Source organism: Equus quagga, unplaced genomic scaffold, assembly GCF_021613505.1.
Source record: "Equus quagga isolate Etosha38 unplaced genomic scaffold, UCLA_HA_Equagga_1.0 HiC_scaffold_9034_RagTag, whole genome shotgun sequence".
Classification (NCBI taxonomy): domain Eukaryota; kingdom Metazoa; phylum Chordata; class Mammalia; order Perissodactyla; family Equidae; genus Equus; species Equus quagga.
The window spans coordinates 1-10,821 of NW_025794915.1; the positions used below are offsets into that span (position 1 = coordinate 1).

General features: G+C 38.4%; 1 protein-coding gene across 1 annotated transcript; it reads left to right on the top strand.

The window, feature by feature from the left end:
• Positions 1 to 332: 332 nt before the first annotated feature.
• LOC124232636 (sulfotransferase 2A1-like) lies at positions 333 to 5,917 on the top strand. Its single transcript, XM_046649584.1, has 3 exons — positions 333 to 1,264; positions 2,930 to 3,110; positions 5,805 to 5,917. The coding sequence occupies exons 1-3, from the start codon at positions 1,109 to 1,111 to the stop codon at positions 5,915 to 5,917; spliced, it is 450 nt and encodes a 149-aa protein (XP_046505540.1). The 5' UTR covers positions 333 to 1,108.
• The last annotated feature ends 4,904 nt before the right edge of the window (positions 5,918 to 10,821 follow it).

Here is a 10,821-nt window from a genome sequence, read left to right on the forward strand (position 1 = left end):
GGGGCCGGCCTGGTGGCATAGTGGTTAACTTCACACACTCCACTTTGTTATTTCCTTCCTTCTGCTAGCTTTGAGCTTGGGATGTTCTTCTCATTCTTGTTCCTGAAGTGTGAAGCTAAATTTTTTATCTGAGATCTTTTTTCCTTAATGTACATGTTTATAGCTATCAGATTCCCTCTTAAAACTACTTTTTCTGCAACCCATGAGTTTTGATATGTTGTGCTTCCATTTTTCTTTGTTGTGTGATATTTCTGTTTTAATTTCCTCCTTGACTCATTGGCTGTTCTTTTATCCTGAATTCACTTTATTTACTCATAAAGTATAACTTAGACTAGCTCTCTCATAACAAAAGTGGTAAATCTTCTCAGCATTTTGTCTGAAAATGTCTTTCTTTCATGCTCATTCTTGAAAGATAGTATAACTAAGTAGAACTCTCAGTTCATAATTAACTTCCTGCAGGACATGAGAGTTGAGACAGGCTCAGGTATGGGAGACAGACACTAAAAATTTTGAACTGGTTAGTATACTGGGGATAGAGTGAGAAGACTTGTCTCACTAGAATATAATGTAAAATATAGAGAAAACAAATTTTCAAGGAAACATGCCTGAGAATTTCCTGAATTGATGTAATCTCAGTTTAAAGAACCACACCTAACCTCACAAAGAATTATTACAAGTTAATCTTTGCCTAGTTTCTAGGAAAGTTGTAGTAGCAAATAGTAGATAAAATCTGAAACCAGGAGAAAGACAGATGATATCCAAAGAAACAATAATTACAATAGCAACGTGAAGGGAAGAAGACAGAAAAATATCTTTAAGGGCTCTGGAAAAGACCCATTAAACAAAAATTCTAAACACTGAACAGATTAGTGGCAGGAAGAACACCATTCCTAAGGCCACATGGCTCTCCAGAGAGGATCTTCTTAGAGACCCTTGAAAACTGGTACACAGCCTGCTCCAAAGGAACAAGGCTCGTTACAGGGTAAATGCATGATGTTGGATAATATTTAACCATCTTTACTCTCATTCATTCAGCAAATAGGTAGGATGGACCTAACCGTGCCAGATATTGTGCTGTTAACTGTGCCCAAAAGAGTGAACATAATAGATGTACCCTTGTTTTCATCAAGTTTGTAAATACCCCCTCTTTCTACCTCCCCAATATGCAGTGCCATATGGATCCTGGTTTGACCACACTCATGGCTGGATGTCCATGAGAGGGAAGGAGAACTTCCTGATACTGAGTTATGAAGAGCTGAAACGGGTAACTGTGGTCCTTATGATTAGCACACAACCTCTCACCACCATCTTCAGTCCTCTAACTTCCCTCCATTCCTCTGTGTCTCTATTCCACCTTCTCAGTCAAAGTTGAGCCTTGTGAAGGGTCATTAGGAGTGAGAAAAGCTCCCTGTCTTCATTGCCCTGCTTCTGGTTGACACTGCCCAAGCTCAATGCTCTCCTTCTCCATATGTTTTGCTTTGTTTCATCTTACAACATTTAAAGGAGCTTTTCCACAAATACAATGGCTTTTGCTCACACTGGCAATGGTTCTAAGGTTTCGAGGGGTAGGATACAAGATGCTGCTGATAACCTAGTGGTGGGAGGGCACTGAAGAAGAAGATAGGGTTAGTGAAAAAAGTGTCATTACAGAGATGTCTCCAACTGCCTGACACCTAAGATTGACTGATAGAAGAAAACTAAGTCATGAAATCAGTCTGTGTAGTTATTCTGACAGGTCAAGTACTAGACTGAACAGTAATGGGCAGGAGAAGCGGTCAGATGATGCTCAAAACCAGGAAGGGGATTAAACCATTGGAAGAAGAACTTTACCTATTAATGCTGTCCCAGAGAAAAGAAAAGATAATGTAAACACATGCTTTTGCTTCTGAGAAAGAATTAGTTTCCATCCTCTTCCTCTGGCTGCTCTGTCCAATCCTCTGTGACCTCCACATGAATTTCATTTTCACCAAGAAGGCTTCTGTAACAAGTTTAACTCCCTCAGGTACATTACCCTCCAGTAGTTATGCTTTCAAGCTACAAAATAAACCTGTATCAGAGTAATTTCTACAGTTGTGTGTCTTCTGCTTAGATCATTAAGAGGGCGCATGGGATAAAGAAACATTTTCAAGCATTATATCTCTAAGAAGAAGGTCTATGACTCAAAGCAAAGTTTTGTGTTTATAAGACATTTTTTTTTTTTTAAAGATTTTATTTTTTCCTTTTTCTCCCCAAAGCCCCCCTGGTACATAGTTGTATATTCTTCGTTGTGGGTCCTTCTAGTTGTGGCATGTGGGACGCCGCCTCAGCATGGTTTGATGAGCAGTGTCATGTCCGCGCCCAGGATTCGAACCAACGAAACACTGGGCCGCCTGCAGCGGAGAGCGCGAACTTAACCACTCGGCCATGGGGCCAGCCCCTATAAGACATTTTTTAATAATCTCCAAGGATCATGAGTCAAGTACTAATTACTGAGATGATATTGTGAACCTCTGTGTGTTATTCAAATGTTAGTTATATAAAATGGTAAGAATTGATGGCACAGCCAAGATTTGAAGTCAATCTCTTTGATTTTTGTCAAGTTCTCCCTCAACCTCTCCTCAATTAATCCTCATCATAATTGTCTAGAAGCCTTTCTACAAGTCTCTTCAGAAATCACCGGGCCTGTATTTAGTTTTAAGGTATCCTGAAGTCAACTATCCTGGGAAATCCATGTGGATCCTGCATCTTTCTACCCTTGGTGTTCCTTCCTCTTTACGTTTTCCCTTACTTCCTCCTAGTCACAACCAATCAATCGCTTCCTGCTTCTCACATTGTTCTTCTCTTCCTCCCTCCTCTCCTCCTTCTCGTCACATTGTTGTTTCCTCATTCTTATTTCCTTGTCCATGTTCTTTCTATTTCATATCCTCTCTCTTGTTTTTACTTCTTCTAGGACACAAGAAGCATCTTAGAGATGATAAGCCAATTCCTGGGCAAGAAATTAGAACCAGAAGAACTGAACTCCATCCTCAAGAATAGCTCCTTTCACGTCATGAAAGAAAACAACATGTCCAATTTTTCCCTCCTGTGTGGTCAGTTTTTAGATGAGAAGAATGGAATACTACTGAGAAAAGGTAAAAGAAAATGCTCCGCCTTCAAAATACATCAGAATATGTGGAGGACATACTGGTGATAACAGCAGAGCACTAACAGTTGGGACTAAGGAATGTTTGAATTTATCAAGTCTAATTGCTCATCATCCAAAGAAGTTCTCAGGTGCCATTATCACAAAGTCTCTTTTCACAGCATCGATGTGGGCTTCAGCCAATGGTAGGACGTTGACTAGGCTGCCGTGGTCATCTGACTTATGAGAGGTCTTCAGATTCTCTCTCCTCAGAATTTGACATGGGGCATGTCCATTATACAAACACTGACCAGGCTAATTCACTACTCCTGCCAACTTGCCAGCTGGGATTGCCCTGGGAAATGAGGACAGGATTGGAGATGGTCATGTTGGTGTTACCCCACTGGTGATTTAGCACAGAGAACTATCCTGAACAAAGAAATACATGCAGAATGAGTCAACTGAGGAAAGGAGAGGCGAGACTTTTTTTTTACATGTCAGAATATCAGAATCTTTGAAGTATAGTTGTTAACACTAGAACAGTGAAGGTATTAAGGATGACCTCAAGCTCTAATGGGCTTTGTCCAAAACTTGACTCATTCAGCCATTATTAATACCTTGGTGCTTCACAGAATGTGTATAAAGATGTCTTCATATCCAAAATGTTACGGGCCGAATTGTGTCCCCCCAAAATCCATATGTGAAGCACTAACCTCTAGCAACTCAGAAGGTGAGTATATTTGGGGACAGGGTCTTTACTGAAATAATTAAGTTAAAATGAGGTCATTAGAGTGGGCCACAATCCAATATGACTGAGGTCTTTAAAAGAGGAGGAAATTTGGACATGGACACATGCAGAGGAATGAGGGTGTGAAGACATGAAGGAGGACAGCCATTTATAAGCCGAGGACAGAGGCCTGGAACAGCTCTCTCCTTCGCAGCCTCAGAAGGAACCAACTCTGTCAAAACCTTGACCTCTGACTTCCGGCCTCCAGAACTGTGAGAAAATGCATTTCTGTTGTCAAGCTGCCCAGTGTGTGGTGCCTGGTTAGCAGCCCCGGAAAATGAACACACAAGAGTTTGGGGAAATTTTTAAGAGCTGAGGACTAAGGAGAGACATGAACAGAAAGCAACATCAAAAAGTTTTCCAGGATTTCCAAAATGAGCAGGATTTGGAACTTGAGGCCCCTTCATAGAAACATTAGATTCTCTCATCTGGACTGATATTTAATAGGGGGCCGCCATATTGAATTTACAGGAATTCTGGTGCCTCAAGAGCTCTTTCTAACTTGTCAATGTGAGAGGAGTATAATGGATACATGAGCCTAAGAAATCAATAATAATAAAAATTGTCCTAATAATGAAGATAATGATGAGCATGAGAGTAACAGTGGATGTTTCTAGGGCACCAATTATTTATTGGTCATTCTGTTATATCACTTCTATGCATATAAGTTAAGAATATGTAATTTACCTTTTTATGTATTAATTTATATATAGTATATTATTCTCATATATTTATTTAATGTATTAATTTTGTAATATATTAATATAATACATAAGTAGTAATGTATATGACATAGAAATACTAATATAATTATATCGTTAATAGTATGGCTTCTGGTGATAAAATCTTTGGCTTCAAATCCACATCCATCACTTTCTGACTGTGTAACTCTCCAAATCCTTTTTTCCCTCCTCAGTAAAATGGAGATAATAATAGCACATTCCTCATTCTTTTAGTCATCTTTTCAACAAATGTTTGGTACAAACTATGTGTCTGTGACTCTCTGAAACACTCAGTCTTTGGCAATTTAAAAAGAAAAGCGTGTGACTTTCTAAAAGTTACATATATTGGAGATGCTTGCCACACACACGCACAGGAAATACATAGAGCAAATCATATGTGATAAGTGTTATGAAACAAAATACAGCAAGGAAGGGAATTTACAGTTTTAAACTGGGTGGTGGGAGAGAACCTCACTGGAAGTTGCGTTGGAATAAAGACGTCAAAGAAGCAAACCAGGAAGACATGGATGTGTCTGAGAGAAATGCCTTCCAGGAAGAAAAGACTGGAAATGCACACAGCCTGAGGAGGGGGAATGTGTGAGGCAGAATCAGAAGACTCCGTAAGGGAGTAGGGTGAGCAAGTGGATGGTCATAGGAGATGACAATCAGACAATGACGGGACCAAACCACCTGAAGCCATGAGCCCTTTCACTGAGTGAAACCAGAAGTCCTTGGAGAACCCGAGCAGGAAGGGACATGATCCGGCTTAGGTTCTCAAGGAATCAAGATGGCGGCCATGCTGAGATTAACTTATAAAGGAGAAAGATCAAAAACAGAGAGACTAGTCATAGATCTAACACAATAATCCATGTGAGACATGATGTTGGCTTGGGCCAAGGTGGTAGAAATGGAGGTGGTGAGAAGTGGCCAGATCCAGGATGTATCAGAGGATATGGCCACAGTTTTGCTGATGAATTGTATACAGGATTTGTTGGGAGAGAGGAGAACATAGAAAATTGTTTCCAGGCCAGTGGAAGTGTCATGGGTATGATTTCCAGGCAGTATAAAGGCCCACCATTGAGCCATCGGACATTCTGCTCTATTGGCTACAATTTCCGTGTCAACTGGAGGAGATGTGTTGGGGACCTGCGACTTACACCCAGATCTGATCTGAGTCTCTATTTCATGTTTGTAGGCATTACTGGGGACTGGAAAAATCACTTCACGGTGGCCCAAGCTGAAGCCTTTGATAGAATATTCCAGGAGAAGATGGCAGATCTTCCTCGAGAGTTGTTCCCATGGGAATAGTGTTCAAAAACTTCTATATCTTACATCAGTCTTAATATTTGTTTCCTGTCCTTGTATATGTGCATGACTAGAGATAATTGCATAAAACCTGAATTTCATCCTGGAGCCTTGAATTGTCAAATCCTTGCATCTTTGAGGACCTGATTGTGAAGAATCACTATGGGACCCTTGATTCACTTTGTGGCATACCAGCTCTTAAAAAAATGTTTCTAACATTTCAAACCTACAGAATGATACAGAAATAATATATTACCCAAAATTGTGTCAAAATTTTTTAATAAAATTAAGAAGCAGTTAAGGCTGCTTCTCTCTCGATTGCTTGTACCTCCACAATTTATTAATATTCTGACCTTAATGTATATGATTCCCAAAATAGAATTATTCTCTTGCTATGTGGTGTTTGACCATAAATAATATATGGTATTTATGGAGGCTTTTAAAACTTAGATAAGTGGCTTGTATAATGCATTCATCAACTTAAATTTTCACTCAGTATTTTCTATTTGACTTTCATCCATGTTGATTATATAATTGGTTCAGTATTTCTTATCGAGAGTTGTAACATAATTTAGTGATCAATTATCCTGTGGATGCACTTGGGTTTCTCCCCACCAGTTTTTCCCCATTTAAATCACTGTCTTGGCCTAACATATGATCAATCCTGGAAAACATTGCAGGTGCACTTGAGAAGAATGTGCATTCTGCTGCTTTTGGATGCAATATTCTGTCAATATCTGTTAAGTCCCTCTGGGCTAATATATAGTGTAATTTCAACATTTCCATGCTGATTTTCTGTCTCGTTGATCTATCCATTGTTGAAAATGAGATATTGAAATCCCCTATCATTATTGTACTACTGTCTATTTCTCCCTTCAGATGTGTCAATATTTGCTTTATACATTTAGGTTCTCCTGCATTGGGTGCATAAATATTTACAAATGTTATATCTTGTTGGATTGACCACATTATCGTTATATTATGACCTCCCTTGTCTCTTATTACAGTCGGTCTTAAGGCTGTTTTGCCCATATAAGTATAGTTAGCCCTGCTTTCTTTTGGTTTCCGTTTGAATAATAGTCTTTTTTTTTTTTTTAAGATTGGCTCTTGAGCTGCTAACAGCTGTTGCCAATCTTTTTATTTCTTCCCTCTTCTTCTCCCCAAAGCCCCCCAGTGCATAGCTGTATGTTGTAGTTGTGAGTGCCTCTGGAATGCCACCTCAACATAGCCTGGCAAACGGTGCCATGTCTGCACCCAGGATCCGAACCAGTGAGCCCCCTGCTGCTGAAGTGGAGCCTGTGAACTTAACCACTCGGCCATGGGGCCGGCACCTAAAGTCATAATAAATTTAACAAGATTTAAATCATATAAAGCCTCCTTTGTGAACACAATGGTATAAAACTAAAATCAACTACAAGAAAAAACAATAAAATTTACAAATATGTGGAGATTAAACAACATGTCACTGAACACTCTGCGGGTCAAAGAAGAAATCAGGGGGCCAGCCCTGTGGCCGAGTGGTTAAGTTCACATGCTCCACTTTGGCAGCAGGAGGTTCACTAGTCCGGATCCCGGGTGCAGACCTACACACTGCTCATCAAGCCATGCTGTGGAGGCGTCCCACATAGAAGAACTAGAATGACCTACAACCAGCACATACAACTATGTACTGGGGCTTTGGGGAGAAAAAGAAAAAAAAGGAAGATTGGCAACAGATGTTAGCTCATGGCCAATCTTCCTTACAAAAAAAAAAAAAAACGAAGAAGAAATAAAAAAAAAAAATCTAGAGATGAATAAAATTGGAGATCCAATATATCAAATCTTATTGGATGCAGCAAAAGCAGTTCCAAGAAGGAAGTGTATACCGATAAAGGTCTACATTAAGAAATAAGATCTCAACTAAACAACCTAACTTTGCTCCTCAAGAAACTAGAGAAACAAGAACAACTAAGCCCACAGTTAGTAAAAGGAAGCAAATAACAAAGATCAGAGTGGATAAATTAAAAATGGACTAAAAGTTTTGGCCAATAAAAAAGATCAAAGAAACTAAAATCTGGTTTTTTGAAAAGAGAAACACAATAGACAAACCTTTAGCTAGACTCACCAAGAAAAAAAAAAAAGAGAATTCAAGTCAGTAAAATTAGAAATGAAAGAAGAAACATTACAAGTGACACCACTGAACTACAAAGGATCATAAGAGACTACTGTGAACGGTGAAATGCCAACAAACTGGACAACCTAGAAGAAACTGATAAGTTCCTAGAAGCATACAACCTACCAAGATTGAATCGTGAATCTAGAGATAATCTGAACACATTAAGTCCTAGTAAGGAGCTTAATCTATAATCAAAAATCTCCCAATAAACAAAGTCCAGGACCAGATGTCCTCATTCATGGGTTCTACCAAACATTTAAAGAGAATTAATACCAGCCCTCCTCAAATTCTTTCAAAAAATTGAAGAGTAGGGAACACTCCCAAACTCATTTGATGAGGCCAGCATTATCCTGATATGAAAACCAGGCAAGGACACTTCAAGAAAAGAAAATTAAAGGCTAATATCACTGCTGTACATAGATGCAAAATTCCTCAACAAATATTAGCAAACCCAATTCAGCAGTGCATTAAAATGATCATACCCAATGATCGTGTGATTTACTCCAGGAATAGAAGCGTGGTTCAACATCCCCAAATCAACCAATGCGATATGTCACATCGACAAAATGAAGGATAAAAATCGTATGCTCATCTCAATAGATGCAGAAAAAGCATTGACAAAATTCAAAATCAATTCATGATAAAAACTCTCAACAAATTGGGTATAGATGGAATTTAGCTCGACATAATAAAGGCCATATACGACAAACCCACAGCTAACATCAGATTCAATGGGGAAAAGCTGAAATGTTTCCCCTAAGATCAGGAAGAAGACAAAGATCCTCAATCTCACCACTTTTATTCCACATAGTGCTGGAAGCTCTAGCCATGGAAATCAGACAAGAAAAAGAAATAAAAGGCATCCAAATTGGAAAGGAAGAAGTAAAACTGTCGCCTTGCAGATGATGTCATATTAAATACAGAAAACCCTAAAACTCAACCAAAAAAACTGTTAGAACTAATTAACAAATTCAGGACTTTTGCAGGATATAAAAACAACACATAAAAATCAGTTGTGTTTCTATACACTAACAAAGAGCTATCAGAAAGAGAAATTAAGAGAGCAGTCACTTTTTCAGTTTCTCTAAAGGAAAAAATACCTAGGAATAAATTTAACCAAGGTAGTGAACACGGAAACATATCCCATGCTCACAGATTGGAAGAATTAATATTGTTAAAATGCCCAAACTTCCCAGAGCAACCTACAGATTCAATGCAATCCATACCAAAATTCCAATGATATTTTTCACAGAAATAGGAAAAACAATTCTAAAATTTCTTTGAAACCTCAAAAGACCCTGAATAGGCAAAGCAATCTTGACTAAGAAGAACAAAGGTGGAAGTATCATACCTCCTGCTTTCAAACTACATTACAAAGCTATAGTAATCAAACTAGTATGATATTGGCATGGAAACACACACATTGGATCAATGGAACAGGACAGAGAGCCCAGAAATAAGCCCGAGCATCTAAGGCCAATTAAATTATGACACAGGAGTCAAGAATATACAATGGGGAAATGATAATCTCTTCAATAAATTGTGTGCAAGGATATGGAGAAATTGGAACATTTGTACACTGCTGGTGGGCACGTAAGTTGGTGCAGCCACTTACAGGAAACAGTTTGGAGGTTCCTCCAAAAATTAAAAATAGAACTACTATATGATCCAGCTTTCTCACTCCTGGGTATTTATCCAAAAGAAGTGAAATCATGACCTGAAAGAGATGTCGGCACTCCCATGTTCAATGCAGCATTATTCTCAATAGGCAAGGCATGGAAACAACCTAAATGCCCATCCACAAATGAGTAGCTAAAGAAAATGTGGTCTAAACAAACAATGGAATATTCCTGAGCCTTAAAGAAGGAAATCCTGCCATTTGCAACATGAATGAAGCTGGAGGATGTTAAGCTAAGTGATATATGCGAGACAGAAGAACAAATACTGCATGATCCTACTCATATGAGGTATCTCAAATAGCCAAACTCGTAGAAAGAGAGCCTAGAATGGTAATTGCCAGAGATCAAGGGAGGAAAGGAAATGGGGTGTTTCTGTTCAATGGGTGTGAAGTTTCAGTTACACAAGATGAATAAGTTCTAGAGATTTGCTGTACAATATTGTGCCTAGAACAAAGAACAAAACTGTATTGTGCATTTACAAATTTACATTTGTTAAGAGGGTAGATCTCATGTTAAATGTCCTTACCACAGCAAAACATTAATTAATTAGTTAAAAATAAGATGACATTCTTCAAAAAAAGAAAGAAAGAACAAAAAGATGAAGAAAAGTCTCAAATCAGTGATCTAAACTTCTACTCCAAGAAGGTAGAAAAAGAAGGGCCAAGAAAACCCAAAGCGAGGAGAAGGAAAGAAATAATAAAGATAAGAGCAGAAATCAGTAAAATTGAAAACAGAAAGCAATAGAGAAATCAATGAAACAAAAGCTGTTACTTTGAAAAGAAATGAACTTGACAAAACTCTATCAAGAAATATTGAGAAAGAAAAGATACAGTTATCGACATCAGGAATGTAAGAGGAGAAATTACCAGAACCCACAGACGTTTAGAAGATAATAAGGGAGTTCTAAGAACAACCATGTCCATAAAGTCAACAGTTTCTATTAAATGGGCCAATTTCTCAAAAAACAGAGACTGCCAGATGTCACCCAAGATGAAACAGATAGCCTGACTAGTCCTATAACTAATAAAGAAATTGGATTCATAGTTTAATACCTTCTGAAAAAGAAATCTCCA

Coding starts and splice junctions, on each gene's coding strand:
- LOC124232636 (XM_046649584.1), top strand. CDS start 1,109: ATGTACCCTTGTTTTCATCAAGTTTGTAAATACCCCCTCTTTCTACCT. Junction 1,265..2,929: donor GTTATGAAGAGCTGAAACGG/GTAACTGTGGTC, acceptor TACTTCTTCTAG/GACACAAGAAGCATCTTAGA. Junction 3,111..5,804: donor TGGAATACTACTGAGAAAAG/GTAAAAGAAAAT, acceptor TCATGTTTGTAG/GCATTACTGGGGACTGGAAA.